Source organism: Acanthochromis polyacanthus, chromosome 12, assembly GCF_021347895.1.
Source record: "Acanthochromis polyacanthus isolate Apoly-LR-REF ecotype Palm Island chromosome 12, KAUST_Apoly_ChrSc, whole genome shotgun sequence".
Taxonomy (NCBI): domain Eukaryota; kingdom Metazoa; phylum Chordata; class Actinopteri; family Pomacentridae; genus Acanthochromis; species Acanthochromis polyacanthus.
The window spans coordinates 36607701-36629245 of record NC_067124.1 but is presented as its reverse complement, the minus strand read 5'-3'; the positions used below and the strand labels follow the sequence as shown (position 1 = coordinate 36629245).

Sequence of the window (21545 nt, the reverse complement as noted above, 5' to 3'; positions counted from 1 at the left end):
AATATTGAGAGGTGGTACAATTTTGACTCTTTTGACATTCAGGTGATACCACACAGAGGTTGCTGTATACTGTTACTGTATGTGTGTTGAGTTTAAAATCAAATGAAGGTGACGTCAAGTAAGGTTCGCAAAAAAAAAAAGTGCGTTTACATTTTCCTGTAAAACACCAATGCTGTGATGTAACATTTTAACTTTACAATTCTCTGTAACAAGATGTTGAAGGACACCACTAGCTGCCTTTCATCAAATAGCAGGGAAAAACTAAAGCATATTTCATGAAAAACAAACAAAAAAGTGCCTGTGTAGATCTTTTCATCTTCTTTTAATTTGCATGACGAGAAATCTAACAGCCTGTTTAGTCTATGTCACAAAAAGTCTCGTTCATCCCTTTTATTTATTTGATATTTCTTAGTCTGGAAATCCATGAAACTCCACATCCATGTCGTCACTGGACTGGAAAAGCTTCCACAGATTCAGTAAAGAGTCTGAAACGTCTCTCAGGTTTTCATGTTCAACGTTTGCGTCCAGTTTCCGTCTTTTGCGCTTATAAACTCTGACCCTCCTCTGGATTTTTCGGACCGGAGAGAAGCTCTGTGTAGGAAAGCTTTCATCTTCTTCCTTTTCGGGGAGATTCTTTTCGTCCACCCTCTCCTGGAAAGCATTTCTGTCCTGAACGGCCTCTAACGTCAACGAATCCCTGTTCGTATCAGGATCCTCTGGAACATTTCTCTTACCACTGAGGTTTCTTTCACTGTGGATGTCCATATTATGAAGAGGAGAGGTTGAGCTGCTTGTGTTTCTGTGAGATATGTGATTCACCTGCTCAGTCTGCGGGACTCTGGATGGAAAATAGTGGCTTGTTTCCGACTGTACCTCAGAAATTTGAGTCAGTTCAGCCTTTTCTGTGTAAGAAGTCAAAGAATTCTGTCTACACGGCCGCTTTCGTGCAAGAGATTTGTGTTTGGATCTGTTTGAGTAAGTGCTACACTTCCTCCGAATGCCATCTCCGTGAATCAGAGCTGAAGAATCGGCTGTTGATCTCACTTTTAAATTGTGTTCTGAATATGACCCCTCATCTCCATCCACAGTCTCAACATCTCCTTCTTGTCTGAAGTCGGGTCTCCCACATGGTCCAGGAATGATGATAGCAGAGGAAACGCTGCACTTTGGTCTGATAGGAATCAAAGAAAAATCAGAAGGTAGTTGAGAGTAATAAACAGCCGTAAAATATATATGTACACTATTGTTCAAAAGTTTGGGATCACCCAGACAATTTCATGTTTTCCATGAAAACTCACACTTTTATCCATGTGCCAACATAACTGCACAAGGGTTTTCTAATCATCAATGAGCCTTTCAACACCATTAGCTAACACAATGTAGCATTAGAACACAGGAGTGATGGTTGCTGGAAATGTTCCTCTGTACTCCTATGGGGATATTCCATTAACAATCAGCTGTTTCCAGCTAGAATAGTCATTTACCACATTAACAATGCCTGGAGTGGATTTCTGATTGATTTAATGTTATCTTCATTGTGAAAAAATGCTTTTCTTTCAAAAATAAGGACATTTCTAAGAGACCCCAAACTTTTGAACGGTAGTGTAAAGTCCCATATGATTCAGGACCATGCAAAATGTTGATTTGTAGTGAATGTTTATTTGACCAACAGTTTTTTTTCTGACTAGAAATTATGTAAACAAGTGACAAAAGACAAAAAGACATTGTGTTCGATGTTCATTATTTTTAAAAATATTATTTTTATGCTTTTTTCTTCTTAATTTTTTACTAAAAATGTCATATCCAAAATCTCGATTTCCCTCCACATCAGTAGTTCTAGTGTCTAACAGTGTTTCTGCAGGTCTCCACTGGGACTTAGTTCCTCCAAGTGTCCATCTCCAGCTCCATGAAGGCTTCCTCTCCATCATTCTGCTCTTCACTTCCTCCACACATTCTGGATGGATTCAGGTCTGGACTCTGTCTGGGCCGCTCCAACATCTTCTCATTCTTTTCTCTTCACCATTTCTTCACCCCGTCGGCTCCATGTTTCACATCATTATCTTGTTGGAAGCTCCAATGCTGCCCACGGAGCAGTTTTTCTGTAGACTGCCTGATGCTCAATGTTTCCTCTTTTCTCATGAAGCGGTTTCCTTTGACCAGACAAAGCATCACATTCCCATCATCATGTTTGAGCGTGGGGATGCTGTTCTTGACCGTGAATGCTTCTCCTTTCTTTGCGTCCAACCATCACCATTTTCATCTCACTGAACTCTTTGGTTTTAGCCACGACTTGCACTTGACTAGAGATTAGAACACTCTAGAATCTGGTAGAAATTACCAGGAACATTTGGCTGCATTTTCTAAATAACATGCAGCAATTTCCACAAATGTGAGTAATATTGGGCATGACATTTTAATAAAAACATAAAAAATACAAACACAGAAACAGCTCATCATCGAACACAATGCCTTACTGTCTTTGTCACTTATTTACGTCATTTCCAGCCATAAGAAACCTACCAGTCAAATAAATGATAAATCAGAAGTTAACTGTACAACAGATTTGGTCATGAGAGCTGGGTTCACATGTGCTGTACTAACATAGTTTAAAGTTTCAAAATAAAATTTACCTTTTGACTTTGGTTTGGAAGTGGATGAAGTCGCAGGGCAGAGATGAGATCAGTCTGTCCACCACCGAGTATTTATCACTCCTGGAGAAAGCCTTGTGACGTTCGCTGTGCAGATGCTGAACAAAAATCACCCGTTTAAATAATTGATAATCACAGCTGCCCGGTAAAAGGCTACCGAGGGGAACATTTTCTCTGCTGCACAAGCACCTATATGAAAAAAAGCTCCTTCTATAAGCTTCAGCTACATGACAAACTGGGAGGGAAGGTAATTGACTGAGCGATCAGATGATGAGCATCATTTCCATGATTACACCACAGCACTCCTCCTCCCATCGTTGTGAGACTGAAAATAGATTCCAATTTCAGTAAACCTCGGTTATTTTCTCGAGTCAAGCATTGATATGACCCATCTCAGCATTAATACATTTCATTCATACAATTAGAACTGAAAGCAAAATGAAAATAAAACACACTGGACCATAAAACATGCATTATTACAGCATCAATATCATCAAGATGAGAAATGTGGGGTTTTAAATGTCTGTTTCCATACATTGTTCATATAAAAGCTGAATTACTGACTAACTGGAGCTTAATATTGTTTGCTGAGCTTCTAATTTAATATTATTTTGTAGCAAATTTCCAGTTTAATAAAGTGAAACCATATCTACGCTTTGATAAAATATCATTTTGTCGTGTGATCCAAGCAACAATTAAGGTTATTTCAAGTAAATTACAGTTTAAGAAGCCTTTAAAAATGAAGATATACAGGATTTGAAACACATATGCTCTGTGTCGTGTGACAGTTTGACTAAAATGTTATCTTACCATTGTGAGGCTGTCGTATTTGATCATACAACACTCGCAGTAGCCTCCTCGCTTCTTGTCTCGGTTCTTCTTTCGGCCGTGAGCTTTTTCCTCGCTGCCTGAGGCCTTCACACCTCTGTTCCAACGGGAGTCCAGAAGGTAAGAAATAAAATGAGATGGAAAAGATTCTGGTTTCTGCATTTTTAATAGACTTTCATCTCGGCCTGATGGACTTTTGAGCGCCTCAAGCACAGCAGGATCATCTCAAATTGCTTGTTTAAGCGCCACAGAACTTTAAATTCTGCTGCATATGCAAGAGGTTCAACATTTACCAACATATAATCCTGAATTAGAAAATGTACACAGTTAGTTAAGCCCTTTTCAGGCACTGAACATCGCACAACATGGTACCATATTAGTCTGACTGATTGCACAGTACCTTAAATAATGTGATATACATGTTACTGCACTAATAAAAGACTAAAAGTGCTTTGGCAGCTCACCTGTCTAAGGTAGAGAAAAGTTCACATTGTGGCCTGCTGTTAGATCCTGACCCCCTTTTATTTAAAATTATGAGCAATTAATGAAGTCACTGCTGCTGTTTTCTCTCCTTTGAGACACTCACTGTGGCTCCTGCTGCTGCAGGTTTTTAATAAACTCAGAGGAAAGACTCCTAAACAGCTGGAAGCAACAAACCAAACCTCAGCTCCTTTAAGTGAAAAACCTGGATTACATTTAGTATTGGCGAGTCTCATTAATCTGACCTGTTACTGACTGTCTTAATCACAATAAAGTCACATTTTTATGGACATCTCAGTTTGTAATAGATGAGAAATTGTAGAGCAAAGTGAACAAAAAGTGTTATGTGATTTTTAAACTGTGCCTTTTGCGCTCTGTGATGTTGTTGGACTAATATTGGTGCTAAAATATGAAAAAGTCTTCCATAAATGGCTTCATGCAACCAAAAATTCAGGCATGATATGCTTAATAAAAGTGAAATGTTACATCGGACTAAAATCGCCAAAAGTGAGGCAGACGCTCTTAGAAACAGATGCAGTCAGTACATGTCTGAAAAGGGCTTCAGTTAGTAAGTTAGTAGTTACATTCATGGAAATATTTCTTGTCTTCAGTAAACGGCACAATTAAGAATTAGGAACAGAACATCATACGTATTAATTTACACAAAGCGTGGGAGATGTGCTGCTGAATGCAGAGTGATGCTATTTAGTGGATAAAATATGTTGATTGTAACAAGCAGCTGATTAGTTTGTGTCTGGGGAGAGGAACACTTCTGTCCACGTGTTAAATTAGCTGAAGTAAAGAGACCAGTGGTACCTTTGTCCTCGCCGTTTGTTTCCAGGAGGATCTTTTTCGTTGGCACAGAACGGACTACAGGGAGCGACAGTCCTCAGGTTAAACTCTGGCATGTTTGGCATCGTGAGGTGGATTGGACGGTAGTGTCTGACGAAGAAAAAATAACGTTTCACAGCACACAGGTGCAAACAGTTTAAAGACATTCAGACTCTTTTGATCGACTCATTCTCACCTGCTTGAGTCTTCAACCTTGATAAAGGGTTTACAGATCCGCCCCCCTGCAACAACAATCATAGATATGAGCGTGTATTTACAGAGCAACAACAACACTGGATATTCAATATTTCAGCCTAAAAACAAAAGGCTGGTTAACAAAAACCAGCTCACAAAACTTGCATAGTTCTACAAAAGCTATGCACCTTTGATTTTCTGAAAGGCTCGCTTTGATGCTGATTCAGCTTTGGCCTGATAAAGTGACAGAAAAAGAAGTTAAATGCAAGACTTAACCATTTTTATGATATTACGCTTTTATACATTACGTATTTAACTTGTAAACGTACAGTTCTTTTGACTGCAGCCGCTGCAGGAATCTGGCGGCTGATGATCCGTTTTTTCTTCTGAACATAAGTCAATACATCTGGAATAAAATCATAAACGTACAGCGAGTTAAATTAACTGCAGCTTCAAGCACAGCACAAATTCAATCAAAAAAAAAACTGGTTGCATTAGTGGAGGAGAAACTGTTCAACGTACCGTTTATGTAGAGGACTTTCACTCCCCAGTCCAGAGCATTTGACAGCATCTTGTTCATTTGTACCCTCTCCTAGAAACAAACAAGCGTGTCTTAGCGCAGAAAAGTAAAATTCTTCAGCAACCATCGTCAGCGTTGACTTAACAAACCTGCCCCTTCACCACTCTCTCCACCAAAGACTTCCCTCGGCTTGTGACAAACTGCAAAATAAACAAAACAGAATACGAAAAGAGAATCAGAGAGAATCAGTGCAGCCGAAAAACATACGTGCACTCTGGGTGAACTTACTGCTTCCGTTTGACCCTGAGATCTGCTTTTGCCGTCTCCGTGGCTGCCGGGTCGCTGTGGGTTGGATGGAGGATGAGGTGAACTCTGCCCAGAGTCCGGACTCGGGACAGGAGAGTCATGTGTGAGGCAGTGAACGTACCGAGCCTCCCGCTTGTTCGATACCAGATACCTAATTTCCTTACTGAAGAACTTCTCAACAGTCTGAAAGAAAAATGACAAAGAAAAGACAGGATTAAAGTGTTAATTTTAAGGCTGAATAATGGATTGATTTCATATTGAAACAAATCACAAAGGCTCAGTTACAGTTACAACTGAAGCTTGACTATATTGGAAATCAAACCGCAACATCTGACAGAAAAAGCACAATTTTTAAAAGCATTTTCCTCAAACGTTTCAACACCACGTAAACCTTTGGAGCAACTTTTTAGAACATTTTCTGCTTGACAGTGTCTGATTTGCCTGAAAATTTCACAACATAAACTATGATTACTGACAGAGGTATTTGTTAAATTTTACACGGATACATCAAATACTTTCAGAGACTTTTTTTTTTAATTTAAGTTGCCCATAAAGCAGATTTTTTTCGCATATTGTAATCTGAGGCTGTTTGGGTGACATTATCTCAGGAATGATTAACTAAAAGGTCTAAACTTTGTACTGGAATTTCTCATTATGTCATAGATTCATATTCAGATTTTCAGAACCCTCCTCTAATTAGATCAGGCTTCGTAGCAATACTTGTTTTTGTGCTGCAGCTTCTCATACCTTTTCCATCAGAAAGCTGAACGTTAAACTAAAACATTTTCCTTTCACTTTTCAAGTATTTCATATTAACAGCATTCTATATGTTTGCTTTTGTGTTCTTGTGACTCACAGATATACACGGTCCAGCAAATATCACTAATACAATTCTAAATTATCTTTTTTTTTGATGACGTAAGCTCAAGGATGGGACAGATTGAATTATTTCACAAATGTCAACTCACCCATAGTTTTTTTTTAATCTACTTGCCCAGTTTTGCAGATTGTGAATCAATGACATGATGAGAATTAACCGTGAAAGTTCCAGGCTTTTGTATAATCACCATTCAAACATAGCATCAAATGTCAATGCATGAAAAAAAAACTGCTGAAAACAGGTAGTCAGGCTTTTTGCTTTATTATCATTGAAAATATTTGATACATTAGCCTTAACTTTCACAGGAACCATTACAAATATCCATATTTTATGCCATAAATTTTGCAGACATGGTCAAGCATTAAATTTTGATGACTTGATCTCACTTCACGAATATCAAAACTAAAACTCAAGCATCTTATCTGAGACAGGTCTGAGCAGTCTATGCTTGCACTAGGAATTTGAAATGAAGAGCCACTGTGGCTCACTCATAAGAATAACAATGAGCCACAAATTTCTGTGTCAATGATAGCGGAAAAATTGAGTCATTTTCCTGCATTCTGAGGTAAAAAAAAAAAGCTCAATTAAACAGTTTTATTTTATTTCTACTTATATGTATGTATGTTGTTATTTTTATTACAAACAGGCAGTCAGGAGTGAAGACACATTTCCATGTGTGCATTTGGCCATTTAAAAACCTGTACCTGAAACATGTTCATGATCAAAACTTTTTGACCCATAAAAATATTAATTTCATGTCCAATTTACCTTCTTTTCCTCTTATGTCCAATTCTTCAACCCTCACTATGTACCATATCTCACAACTGTAGCATAAACTCAACAAAAACCTCCTCTAGGGGAGTCAGATTTTGTTAAGTGACCTAATAAAATCTGTCTCCAGATTTTATTTCATATCATACAATCTGCACAGTTAACTCAACCTGCATATTTCTGTTAAAGTCCTAGTTTTGATATAGTCTGTTCTTAATCTGCCATACTGTGATCATTTAGCTCCTTATTTTATTATTCTGTTCTTACAGACTGTAATTTAGAATTAGAGAGACGACATCACACCAAAACACCAGGCAGCTAAATTTAAAATAAAACAAGAGAGAGCATCTACAATAAAGAGGACGTAACACAGAATAAAACACGAAAGCTAAAAGCAAACCTCACATAAAATCAAGGCTGTAAAAGTGGCTTTTAAGAAGTGATTTAAAAGAAGTTAGTGACTCCGCAGGCCTTATCTCCTCAGGCAGGAGATAAGCATCATAATGAGGTTGTAAACTGATCATATTTAAAGCACTTAAAGGTCAGTCTTTAAAGCTTCTGAATAAAAGTGTTAGAGAAGAAGCCTGATGATTAGAGGCTGTGATTAACTCTAAATCAAATCGGCACAGCTTAACTGTCCGTATGTGAAGCTGCCTCAAGAGAAATTACTGATTTTGGTCTGTCAGCATTAATAAAGGCATCCCATGTGTTTTTGCCTCACCCCTCCCAGGTCTTTGATGTCAGCCTCCAGCCGCTCTGCTATTCTGTTTGATGGCAGGTCCAGGTAAAACACCTTCCCAGCAAAGGGTCGGACTTTTGCAGCAGAAGACACGAGTGATGTTTGCTTGGCATGGCTCAGAGTCGTCTTATCACCAGTGTTTCCACCTTTACCTGAAAGACAGTCAGAGGAGAGGAGATTAAATCAAACAATCCCGGTGATTTCATTGCTGAGCTAACACAAATTAATGAATTGATTTAATCAACTGTTAGATCAGTCATGAACATGAAACATTTAAGGCTCAGGTAGTATCTGTTAACTCTTTATATATGACACTCATTGCATGTCTGTCCTTATCTGAATGAATGTTTGAAGTTTTCAGATGTCAGCTCTTTGGAGAATTAGGGCAAAGATTACAGAAATGAGTTTATTTTACTTGATTTGTCTTAAAATAGGCAGATGTTAAACTGGACCAGAGCTGAGATTCACCTCCTGACATCCAAAACGCATCCTGCCGGAGCGCAATCTGTCACATTAATTCTTGAAATTTGGTTTCAGACAATGTCTTGTGGCAAAAAAAACCCCTAATGAACAACAGCAGCTCCATCCATATAGTCTCCAAACTGAAAGAGAGGGACTGTTCAAGATTTGAGTAGGTGGCACAAAAGGTGACTTCACTGATTAATTGAATCATCTTAAGTGTCTTTGTCACAAACCTAAATACTTTTCTCCAAGCAAACAGAGCTGTTGTGCAAAGTTCTTCAGTAACATCACTGGGAACAAAGCAAAAGAATGAATCGAGCATCGTAAGAACTGTTCCGACATCTTTACTGTCTACAAAAATTTGGCTTTCCTATGAGAATCACAATACGTTAAATGGATTAATAACAGATAATTTTCAGCTTTACAAGCATATCTGCATTGGTGCAAGCATGGAAATGATCCAATAACTCAAGGCAACCAACAGTTAGCTTAATTGTGAAAACACAGTTTATTAGCCGGCACTTACCACCTACTTCTATACTATATTTTGTCAGAATAGTTCATCTGTTAATCAGTAGCCCCTGAGTCATGAATTACATGCAAATAATTGCTGTCTTTTGGAGCTTTACAAAGCATTAAGGACATTTTTTTTCATTAAATTAATTAAAAAGGTCACCAAACGGCACAAAAAGTGTACATACAATATATAACAGCTAAAACATCGGACACTTAGATCTGAACAATATTATTAATATAATTTGTAAAATAACTTTTGTCATCGATTTGTGCAATGCCAGTTTCAGTTTCATGTGCAGTATTTTAATTACATATGGGATATTTTTATGTACAATTTCGTGTGAAATATTTTATCATAATGGGAGATATTACTCCAGTTTATTCTCATGTTACGTCATTTTGTTTTTTTCTGAGCAATATCTGGCATAAAAATTTCCCTGGGGACTAATAAAGAATTATCTTGAAAATGAGAAAGCTGTGGCTAAGTGGTTATTTAGACAGTTAAATGTAATTTCAGACATCTGATTTCTAAAATTTCACCTAAACAGCAGAAGAGAATTAATTTAGTTTGCGGTACAACATTTTTAAAAACTGACATTTGTCATATAATTTGCAGATTCACATCCACAGAGCTTTAATTAGAACTATTTTGACAAGTACATGTAGAGTACAAATAGTTTTTTTTTCATGAGCTCTTTCATATATGGGCTAGTTTTTGTATCACAAGTTGGATAGTGTGACTTAAGTTAGTGATTGTGTGACTTAAACACACAATAACAGCCAGTGACCGTTAACATGACATAAAAATAAACATTACACTTACCTTCCCACTTGGGTGCTGTTGGCTTCTGGGTGCGTTTCGGCTTCATTTTATTCTCTTTCATGGAGAAATAAATATTTTGACTTCAGTTAACATAACCCAAAGTCCTCCTCTGGCCCTCTGTGAGGAAACAAACACAGAGATGTTTACAAAAAGTGCAACAAAAGAAAAATTGAAAGAGTAAAACTGAGCTGAGACGCGCAGCTCTCTGCCCCCTTAAATTTAAATCTAACTGGTTTAAATTGAATCTTAACGTACGTTTAGAGCCTTGTCCTGCCAACGGACTCACAGCTTCGCCGGTTGGTCGCCTTTCTTACATTTTTAACCAAATAACGTCGATAGGAGCCGCGTTAGCATGTTTACTAACAGAAATAATCCACAGAGAAGCGGCTTAACAAATATTTATCAAGCTGTAGTAAACTTTTTCATCCCTGTTTGTCTGAAAACGTCAGTTTCCCGCTTTTAAACCAGTGGATGAGGAAGTCTGTGCTGCCAGGTTTGACAATCCGCCCACATAATCACAAGCACTATAAAAGTCCTGCAAACACAAGTAGCTGTTAGATTTTAAATTAAATTAGTTAAATTTTTTAGTCTTTAACAACACGTGTTATTTTAGTTAACTTTATTGAAGTAATATCCACTATTTTTTCGAAAAATTAAAGTGTTTCTATAGTAACGGAAAACGTTTCAAATCTGGCAACTATGAGAAGTAGGTACACGCCTTTATGTTTGCATGTGGTGTTTCGACATTATTGTAAAATTACATTAAGTGATATTAAATAAAATATATATTGACAGCTTGTTTTTAATATAAGGATATCCATTTTCTGTATGAGTGGATATTTTATTGTTGGTTATGTAATGTAAAAAAAAAAAAGAAAGAAAATTTCGAGAATGTGCGCCGCTGAAATGATTATTACGTCCTGATGTAATGTTTGTCATATGTTAATAGCTAACTGCTGACCCTGTCATACACACACCGACACACGTGCTTTAGCTGTCAGAGGTTTCAGGCCGTCAGCGACTGTCAAGAAACACAAAACCCTCAGAGTTATGTGTGTTTTCATGGAGGACATCGTTGCTGCTGAGGCGCTTTAGCAGGTACGAAGGTGGCTAAGCTAGTTAGCAAAGGTTAGCCGGAAAAGTCTGTTTCCTCGTGTTATAACGCACTAACTAAGGGAACGTTCCTGTGGACAGGAATCAGCTCGTTTGACAAATATCGTGTACATTTTAACTAACGTATGCTTTAAAATACGTGCAGTGTCATTTTGTGTATCTGTTGTGTTTCCTGTAGACAGTATGAGTGCTCAGAGTGCGACTCCTCCTGCCTCTAATGGCATCACTCCGGTTCAACAGATGGTGGCGTCCTGCTCCGGAGCCATCGTCACTTCTCTGTTCGGTGAGACACTCAAATGTGTAAATTTGAACCTTTTTCTAGTTAATTCAGAGTGAAAATGGGGTTAAAATGTGAGCCAGCCACATTGACAGTGAGGACAGGCAGCTAAACACTATCTTAAAATCAGTCTTATTTATCATGACCATAATTAAGTACAATCATATGTAAAGGTGTGATTTATGACCATAATAATATTAAGAATAATTGAGAGTCACTGGGCAAGAGCAGGGCTGGAACTAATCTTAGTTTTTAATAATATGTTTATTTTGTAGATGGATAGCTAGAGAGATAGACAGATAGTAATTTAAATGACTGGCTTGTTCAATTGTCCAGCAGAAATGGAGTTAGGGGAGAAAACTCACAGATAAAGTCCCATAGAACAATACCCCAAATAATAATCAGACCAAATCTGCTGTCTGTCTTTTTGTAATGTATTACTTTTCTACTAGGCACCAGTTTATTCTCATGTTATGTCATTTTTGTTTTATTGTAAGCAATATCTGCCCCAAGAATTTCCCTTGGGACCAATAAAGATGCATCTTATCAGATTTTACCTTAAGACAAAAAAAGAAAGCTATGGCTACAGGCCATTGAGACAGTTAAATGTAGTTTGAGACATCTGAATCAAAATTTTCACCAAAACAACAGAGGAAAAATAATGCAGTTTGTGGTAAAACATTTTTACAAAACAGAAAGTGACCTGATGTGAACTGAGATCAATCATTGAACTAGTTTCAATGAATGAATGATAGTTAAAGATTACCTGTATAATAAAAAAAATGCTCTATTTCACTATAGAAAATGGTCAATATTGATAATAATAATGTGAAATAGATAGCATATGATTATTGGCATCTAATATAAGCAGCATTTTACAGCATCTTGTATATAATAATAACAGTACAAATGGATTTACCAGAGTTGTTGTGCTTTTTATGAAGAAAAAAAAAGGACATGACATTTGGCAACTTTTGTATAATAGTAGTGATTTTATTCCAACATACTCATGTTTTGTTGTTGCTTTTTTTAGTCACGCCTTTGGATGTCGTCAAGATCAGACTGCAAGCACAGAAAAATCCCTTCCCCAAAGGTATAATGAGTTTAAACTGTGTTGTCTTATGTTTACATATGACCTCATAACATAGTGAATTTTCATGTTAATGCATGTTTTGTTTTGTTTTTTCAGGAAAATGCTTCGTCTACTGCAATGGACTCATGGACCACATATGTGTGTGTGAAAACGGAAACTCCAAGGCCTGGTACAAAGCTCCAGGTCACTTCAGTGGCACACTGGTAAATTCATGCACAAATACTTTGTTTATTATAATAATAAACAGAGGTATAAACGGAGGTTTAGAGTTATTAGTCGGACAAGTTTTCGGTCACCTTTCAATTTTACTTTTATGGGTGAGAAAGAATATTCCTGTCAAAAACTAGAACTGTTTTATTAGTTGTCAGCCATTTAATTAATCAAAATATTGGTTTGAATACATTTTTAAAGAAAAAAGTAAGTAGTGACTACTTTTTAAAATAAAATAAAAATAAAATAATAAAATAATGAAAAATAATTCATTAAATGATTTTAAAATTAATTCTAATCCAACAATTATTTTTTCACTCATTAATTATTCAAATTGTTTACTTAATTATATTTTAATAATTATTTGTAGTTAAAATAAATTTTGAAAAATTACTATTAAGTAAATAAAAAACTATATTGATTGGAAGTATTAAAAATGTGTATACATCGTGTAGATAAATTAAATAACTATTTTCCACCAGAACTGCTACGATAAATTCATTTAACTAATTAATAAATTTCCAACTATTTTGTTGTCTCCAAGAGTAAAATAGCAGGAACACACAATTTCACTGCTGATTATGCCCCAAGAGCTGCAGAGATTAATCGATCAACTATTTTAAAACTTGATCACTTGAAGTAATTCTTTATGAAGAAAAATTTAAATTCTCTGTGTGCAGCTTCTTAAATGTGAATATTTGCTTGTTTTTTTTTTTGTTTTTTTTACTCCTGTTTGCATTACACTGAATATTTTTGAGTTGTGGACAAAACCAGACACTTCTTTCTCACATATATTGACCATAAACTAATCGATTAATCACAAAAATGATCGCTGGTTGCAGCTTTTGCAGCTATAACTTCGTATTGTGTTAGAAAACTACTGATTTTTTCACTCTGCATCCCTGCAGGATGCATTCATCAAGATCATCCGGCATGAGGGCCTGGCAGCGTTATGGAGCGGTCTGCCTCCAACGCTGTGAGTGTCTCTTTTTCTGTCTCTACATTCAGCCTCCCCTCCTCCACATGTGGCCGGTCAATAGTCATTTAACCTCTGTACCCTCTGACACGGTGCTAATTGGTGAATGAGGCCTTCTGGAAGCGTCATTACCAAAGATTGATTTATGCGAAGTGGTACTGAATCGTATTTTCACATTGTTCGTGAATTTGTCGTCTGTCTGCTTTGACTTTTGCGTGGCGTCCTAACGCTCCAGTGTGATGGCGGTGCCGGCTACCGTGATCTACTTCACGTGTTACGATCAGCTGTGTGCAGCTCTGAGGGTCCGGATGGGAGATCGAGCTCAGGAGGCTCCTCTGCTGGCAGGAGCCATCGCCAGAGGTGAGCTTGCTTTTTTTTTACAGAAGAAAGCACGACAGATTCCAGCTCTAACAGGGTAAATATTGATAACATCACAAGGTTTCACATCAGTTATCGGTAATAATCTACAGAAGGAAATAACCCTCTGAACTCTAAGCAGTTTCTGGGCATTTTGTCTTTTTCCTGTTGAATTTTTCTTCACTGCAGGCTCATTTTCTGACAGAAAGAAAGAAGCAAAACCTGAATTTCTTTGATTATTTATGTAACCAGTCCTGGGATTTTCTGTGTCTACATACTGCAGATAGTTTAGATTAGCTCAGTTTAGCTTAGATTGGTTTAGCTTAGATTAGTTTATCTTAGATTTGATCGTTTTTCCAATAAAGGTGAGCGTCACATGTGATTAGTTTCAGGACTGTAAGAAAGTTGAAAAACCAGACGCAGCATCAGTCAAAATGCACAAAAGCAAATAAATGAAGCAATAAAAGACAGATAAAATAGACTAAAAAGTAGGTCAAAATTCACAAAGGCAAAGTAATAAAGCAGCCAAATATGTAGAAATAAATGGAAAAATATATAAAAATACTAAGAGTAAAAAACAAAAACATAAATAAATCTGTTAGGTCAGGCTGGAAAGGTAGATATTGAATTTGCTCCTAAAAATATTGACAATACTGTTTCAGAGAAATGGACCCTAATAACAAAATAAAGTTTAGATTAGCTCAGCATAAATTTGGTTATTTTTTTCCAACTGAGTTGAAAGTCACACGTAGCTTCAGGACTGTCAGAAATCTGAAAATCCAATAAATTTTCTTACTTTTTGACTCCAATAAAGTGCGTCATTTTGCCGATTTTTAAATTTTATTTAATAAATAACCTGCCTTTCAAAGCCGCCGTTGGGTTTTAGGGTTCAGATATTTGACAAAAACATAGAAAGAGCAAGAAGGCTCTTTTGAGTCATTAGTACCCGAGTGTATTTCAGGTGGTCACAGTATTTTAATAATGTTGGGGATTTGATTTCCAGATTCATTCCAGAGGTTAACCACCTTCACCTTTTTGTAATTTAGAAAGGCTGAGAGATGTTGTTGCTGTGACTCATCGTCCGATTCTCTTGTTGAGAACTGACCGATTATTAAAAGTAATTTATTATAAAAGCACCGTAGGAGGAGAGAAATCAGTTTCCTCAGGTTTTTAATTAAAATGCTCCATCTAACGGAAATTGACTCGGTGTGAATCTCTTGTTCTGTGCGTCAGTGGGTTCAGCCACAGTGATCAGCCCTCTGGAGCTGATCCGGACGAAGCTCCAGTCCCAGAAGCAGTCGTACGGGGAGCTGACTCAGCTGATCCGCTCGGCGGTGGAGGCCGAAGGCTGGCGGTCCCTGTGGAGGGGTCTCGGCCCGACGCTGCTCCGAGACGTCCCCTTCTCGGCCATGTACTGGTACAACTACGAGAGAACCAAGAGCTTTCTGTGTGAGCGGTACAACAGCAGAGAACCCACATTCACCATCACCTTCGCATCCGGAGCCGTGTCTGGATCCGTGAGTTCCTTCTCTGGAGCCGCATTCGTCTTCCAGCCTGCAGAGAAGCACGTTGGTCACACGGAAAAATATCACAAGTCATTATTTGCTCTGTTGTGTTTGCTTTCAGATTGCGTCCATCGTAACTTTACCTTTCGATGTCGTCAAGACGAGGAGACAGGTGGAGCTTGGAGAGCTGCAAGGAAAGAGCTGTAATTATGCCGTAATTTCATTCATTCATTTCTTGTTTCATGTCTAAACTACTCAGTCCTTCAGAAGATCACAAATGTTTGATTCTCGAGTCAGGGTTAAATGGAAAGATTTTGAAGTAGCTCAGCTAATTTAAACAAAAAAAATATAGAAAACATGCTTTACGAATCAAGTTTAGAAGAAAAAATACGGACATAAGATAACAAATCAACAGGATGCTGGTCTTTTAGTATTTGTATTGTCAATAAAAAATAAATTAATTATTTACTAATCAAATTTGGGAGAAAAACAGCAGACAGATGAGAAAACAAATCAATGGGAAGCTGATCTTTTAGTATTGTCAATAACAGCTGCATATGATTTCAGCAGAGTTAAAGGTGACTGTACACTCTTGCCAACATTTTCAAACAGAATTAGCTTTTTGGTCAAGTATCTGAGCACATACAAGGAATCTTCTTCTCAAAATACTCACAAAAAAATTATAAATAGTAAAACTCTGCTGCATATGAAGCCCCCATTTTCCCCGCATTGGTAACACCTGTAGTTTCTTGTAAAAATGGTGGACAAGTTGACTCTAAGTTTAACCATTTGTGTAAAACAAATTAACTTTTTTTTTATATATATATCTGCTATCATAACTGCACCAGACTTTGCAGAAAACATTCTAGTCTCTACTTCTAATCATAGTTGTGTTGTTTCCATGGAGATGCAGGACTTTATATTGTAGTAAAATGTGAGAAAAAAATGTGACGGGAGCAGAAAAATGAAAATTTTGTCGCCTGACAGGTTGATAAAAGGGAATTGGAGCTCGTCTATTATTGCCGTAAGAGAAGAATCACTGTCTTGCGTTAGTTTTCTTGGATTTAAAGGCTCATCTGTTTGGTGTTTTTTGTCTTTTCAGTGTCAGGTGAAGTGTCCTCCTCCACCTTCAGTGTGATGAGAAGGATCGTGGCACAAGACGGCTTTCCGGGACTCTTTGCAGGTCGGTACTTTCCTGATATTCTGCGAGATATATTCGTATGCAAGTAAATGTTCTACAAAGCCATATCTGTCGCCCCTCCGCCAGGTATCTTCCCCAGGCTGATCAAAGTGGCTCCGGCCTGCGCCATCATGATCAGCTCGTACGAGTTTGGAAAGGCTTTTTTCCGCAAACACAACCAGGAGAGGATACTGGCGCAGCCGCAGACCAGCAACACCAGACAGACTGAACAACACTAAAGTGAAGAGGCTAATAGTGCCAAATTAAAAACTTAGGCAGAAATGGGAAACAAAACAAACAAAAATCACTCACTTGACCCTTTTCTGCCCAGCAAGCTATTAAAGATGATCACAATTTATATTAAATGCTTTTTTATTATAGTATTTATAATAAAAATTTTCCATCGTGTTATGTTCACGACTGTAGATTCTATGCGCACACCTGAGAAGAAATATTTTTTAATCAAAATAATGTTCAGATCCAGTGATAGTAGATGTATTTAACAGCCAGCAGATGGCAGCCACAGTGTTGTTACTAACAATAATGTCACTATCCAGGTGTTAAACGCGGCTGTTCCTCTGAGATGCTGTACCTGAAGTCTGTATGTTAGAGTCTATTTTATTCCTGACTCAGTTTATCCTCCCAAAATAAGAGAACCTCCAAGTTTTTGCACTTGTTCTGCGACACTGTGTTAATGTTGTGTAAGAAAAGAGACGCACAAAAGCTTACATGGTGCCAGCACAGCATTGAACACGTTTTTTTTTTTTTGGTCTGACACATGTAAACTTTATGAAACTGACTTCTCAGATGTTCTGTATTCGCACCAGATTTTCTTGTCGTCGATTGTACAAGCTTTTATCACCAGTTTCAAGAATCTCATGCCATCGTATCAAATGTTCTGTTTCAGCAAAGTGAAGTTTATTCAGAATGAAAGATAAAAAGGCAAATAAAGTAACAATAAAACGGCTGCTGTATGTCTGTGCAAATGACTGCTGGAAAAAGCTGAAGGCAAATAGAAAAGCCGTAGTAGACAGCAGAAGTAAGTACACCCCTGTGAAACGTCACTGAAAAGTCAAATTAAGTGTATTGGATCATTCCGTGTGGTTTCACTAGATGGTGGTTGCCACACCATTTTCAAATTAGTCCTAAATTTGCATGTCACTAGATAGTTACAAAAGTACTTTCTCTGCAAAACTGTAGGCCTGTAGCTCAAATAGTTTGAGTTGTGGGGGTCTGAAACTTAGGTATACCTAAGTTATAACTTAGGTATAGGTTCTTTTGCTTGTAACATGACAAAAAAAAACATGACATTGTACAATTAGATTCAACATGTTTAATCCCACTGCACTGATACTGTAAAATTCAACATTATTAAAGTACTTAGGTCTAGTTTAAAGCCATACCTGGAGATATCATGACATGTTGACACCCATTTGCAATGCATACATGTAATTAAAACATACAAATTACATGTACTAACTTGAATTCAGGGAGCTCTGTAGTAGTTTATGGTTGATTAAAAATAACAACAATAATGTTGAATTTTACAGTATCAGTGCAGTGGGATTAAACATGTTGAATCTAATTGTACAATGTCATGTTACAAGCAAAAGAACCTATACCTAAGTTATAACTTAGGTATACCTAAGTTATCCCATTACACTTTTTGAAGGTAGTCAACTTTAACAACTAACATTTCAAAAAGAACAAAACATGCATAACACTACCATTGGAATGACTACTAATACTTGTATCCCAATATAAAGTACTGAAAAGCAAAAAAAACATTTTGACATTACCCATGCCATTTTGAGTAAGAATATCTCAGTAACTACAAATATAACCCTGCTGCTTTTTGTACAGTGATAGAAGACAGATAGAACTGTCTTGTAGAAAAATTTGGGGTCTCTGGTACCTGTCCCACACTGAGATTTTTGCCACCAAAAATAGCCAATTAAAAATCTCGTCCAACTTTGGGAGCTTATATTGTCCAAACTGAGGTACCTAGAAAGCTCCAGTTTGCTAAGTTATCACACAAGTTTGTGTAGAATGGAACCCAGAGGTGTTAGAACACTTCTGTGCAGTATTTCTTGTACTTTTAAGGTCCCAAACTCCACTCGTGAGTAGGTATCTCTTAATTTTTAGCATTTTTAGGATGCCCCCACGGCCTGCAGAGTGAAGGGAAACACCTGGGGATGTTTGTGGGGCACTAGCTACATGCAGAGGCCTTGTTTACCAACTCACAGCTCTCTGGTATGTCTAGAGGCTGAGAATTTACCACTTAAAGATACAAAAAACGCTGGTGAGGCTTTTCATAGCCCAAATTCTGAAAATTTCAGACCCCCACAACTCAAACTATTTGAGCTACAGACCTACAATTTTGCATAGAAAGTACTTTTGTGACTATCTAATGGCATGCAAATTTAGGACTAATTTGAAAATGGTGCAGCAACACCCCCAAGGAATATCTGGTCATTTCACCTGGAATGACCCTTTGCCTCTTATTAATTGCATGGTTTCTAAGGATTTCCTCTTATGAACTATCAAAAACAAACACCTAAGAAAGACTATATTAAAAATTCAGCCCTCAGAGTAGAAACTCAATGCATCAAAAGCGAATCAACCCATGATCACTGAAACTAAACTGAGTCCACCTGTGATTTCCAATCAGCCAAATACACTTTCTTAGTTTTGGACCTATGGACTGTGTCTATGTCTGCATCATGGCTCCACGTGGAGAAGAACTGAACAGAGGAACTGAAAAATCTGACTAACTTCACAAAGATGGAAAATGATCCCAGAAGATCAGCAAATACTCAGTGAAACAGTGTCGTCAGTAATCAGGAGGTATAGAAGAAGTCATAGTCCCACTAATCATGGCTGCAGGGGTCGTCCTCCTAAAATGACTCCACAGACCGTGAACTACGTTCACAATTCAGCTGTGAAAAAAACTGCTTCAGACTTGGTACAGGAGTTAGCAATGGAATCAGTGGTTCAGAACATCAACCTCTATTGATGGAGACCAAGAAAAGAAACCTTACTTGTCCACTGGCATAAAACAGCAGGATGAAGCTTTGCTAAAGAACATGAAAAGAAGCCTGATGAATGTTGGAAGAACATTCTTTGTCAGATGAAGATAAATTTGTTGGGCTCAGATGGAGTCCAGCATGTTTGGTGTGAACCTGACCAGGACTACCACAGTGGATGCATGGTCCTGACAGTGAAGCATGGAGGTGGAAGTATGATGACATGGAGCTGCATGAGAGCTAAAGGTGTTGGGGAGATGACATTTATAGATGAATGTGTGTGGATAAACCAAAATACTGGCTGACAAGAAGCTTTAAGAAGAATATTCCAGCACGAAAACCATCCAAGAACAAAATCACCCAAGAGTTTCTGAAGAACAAATTAGAGACTATGACCTGGACAAGTATATGTGGCCTTACTTGAATGTAAAAGAACACCTTTGAGGTATTTTAAAGAGTACAATCCTTTCAGATTTGAATCTCTGTATTCACCGACTTCTATTGCGTTGAGTTTCTACTGTGGGGTCTGTTTTTTTCCCCCAATATAGCCAACTTAAATATTAGTTTCTTAACTGACACCAGAGCAAACAACCAACTGTTCAACTCAGAAGTACTGCAGTTACTGTCACATGATGCAGTGCAGAATAATGTGCCATTTACCTGATACCGCATAGAGGTGTACTCACTTCTGTTGTGTACCGTCTGAGTTCAGTGTTGAGGTACACAGCTAGTCACCAATAATACATGACATACTGAGCTTCTGCTAATAACACTTGTTTCTCATTGTCAGAATATCTGCTGCACATTATTCATCACTGAATGCTAAACACAATTCATGACACAGTTTAAGGAATGATCTATTCGTGTTAACCAGCAATTATAGTGAAATACTGCATCTTAATAATTAAAGGGAATATCATATCAGTCTCAGCTTTAAAGCAAATCCAGAACTAAATAATTACCTGAGAACAAAACCATGTGATACTGCATGATGCACAACAGTGACAAAAAAAAACACAGAGAAAGAAAAACATTTACACCTGAGAACTAAAGACTGTGCTATCCCAAACTTTAAAGACATAATGTGACAAAAGAGGCGTGCATTCGCCATCATACGTCAAAGAAATTAGAAGAAACTGGTGGCGGCAGAATAGAAGAGACTAAAAGATCCTTTTAACTGCAGAAAATAACCCATAGTGACACTCGGGTTTGCAGCATTTTGTGTTTTCTCACAACTCTGATATCTGATTTTCAACATAAAACCATCTCATGATTCAATGCTGCGAAGGGGCATTATAGTTCATACATCAATGTCCTATTAGTTCAATTAATTTGCTCCAAAGATTAAAAACACTGGACAACATAACTTAAACACATTTTGATGAAGTTACATGTAGACATCCTCTAAAGTGTCGTGGGTCATTTTCATGGTACATTAATGAGACATTATTCCATATGATGGAGCTGCACCATGCTACATCACATCCTCAGCTTGCAAACTTCCGTCTCTTAAAGCTCTCAGCTCTACACACAGAACAGAAAAGAACAGAAAATCACCTACATTGAGAAAATTCCTGGATTGTCTGGCGGGAAGCCATTTTCTACTTCTACGAAGGAGTGACGCCCGGACTGCTGATCTCCGTCGCAGGACTGGCCAAACACTCACTGGACTTCAGGCTGGCCAGAGACTTGTAGCTGGCCACTGATGTCAGGGAGCCACACAGTCCTCGCAGAGATGGAGTTTCCTCTTTACCTGAAGCACAAAGTTAATGTCCACATCAAAAGTGGAGGTGCTTTTGGATGGCAGCG

The 21545-nt window shown here is 37.6% G+C and overlaps 3 protein-coding genes across 4 annotated transcripts in view; 1 reads left to right on the top strand and 2 right to left on the bottom strand.

Moving 5' to 3' along the window:
* Positions 1 to 303: 303 nt before the first annotated feature.
* On the bottom strand, positions 304 to 10786 carry dbf4 (DBF4 zinc finger). Its single transcript, XM_051956311.1, has 13 exons — positions 10255 to 10786; positions 10000 to 10116; positions 8181 to 8350; positions 5791 to 5991; positions 5652 to 5702; positions 5505 to 5574; positions 5312 to 5388; positions 5171 to 5216; positions 4984 to 5029; positions 4773 to 4898; positions 3459 to 3573; positions 2631 to 2746; positions 304 to 1171 (listed from the first exon to the last, which is right to left on the bottom strand). The coding sequence occupies exons 2-13, from the start codon at positions 10058 to 10060 to the stop codon at positions 409 to 411; spliced, it is 1842 nt and encodes a 613-aa protein (XP_051812271.1). The 5' UTR covers positions 10061 to 10116; positions 10255 to 10786; the 3' UTR covers positions 304 to 408.
* Positions 10787 to 10901: 115 nt separating this feature from the next.
* On the top strand, positions 10902 to 17677 carry slc25a40 (solute carrier family 25 member 40). Its single transcript, XM_022196002.2, has 10 exons — positions 10902 to 11097; positions 11291 to 11395; positions 12423 to 12482; positions 12579 to 12685; positions 13601 to 13668; positions 13904 to 14028; positions 15259 to 15542; positions 15652 to 15733; positions 16633 to 16713; positions 16798 to 17677. Exons 2-10 carry the CDS (start codon positions 11296 to 11298, stop codon positions 16947 to 16949), a joined length of 1059 nt encoding a protein of 352 aa, XP_022051694.1. The 5' UTR covers positions 10902 to 11097; positions 11291 to 11295; the 3' UTR covers positions 16950 to 17677.
* Positions 15459 to 21545, bottom strand: part of rundc3b (RUN domain containing 3b) — a 26198-nt gene continuing 20111 nt past the window's right edge. The window contains exons 11-13 of one of the 2 annotated variants that reach the window (XR_002595807.2): positions 21298 to 21489; positions 15674 to 15717; positions 15459 to 15579 (exon numbers count right to left, since the gene is read on the bottom strand). Coding sequence is in view for 1 of the 2 variants with exons in the window: in XM_022195999.2 (XP_022051691.2) it covers positions 21344 to 21489 (146 nt within the window). In the remaining variant the exon portion in view is untranslated. Of the gene's footprint in view, positions 15580 to 15673; positions 15718 to 17606; positions 21490 to 21545 lie in introns of those variants that run through there. The other variant, XM_022195999.2, reaches the window with a different exon arrangement.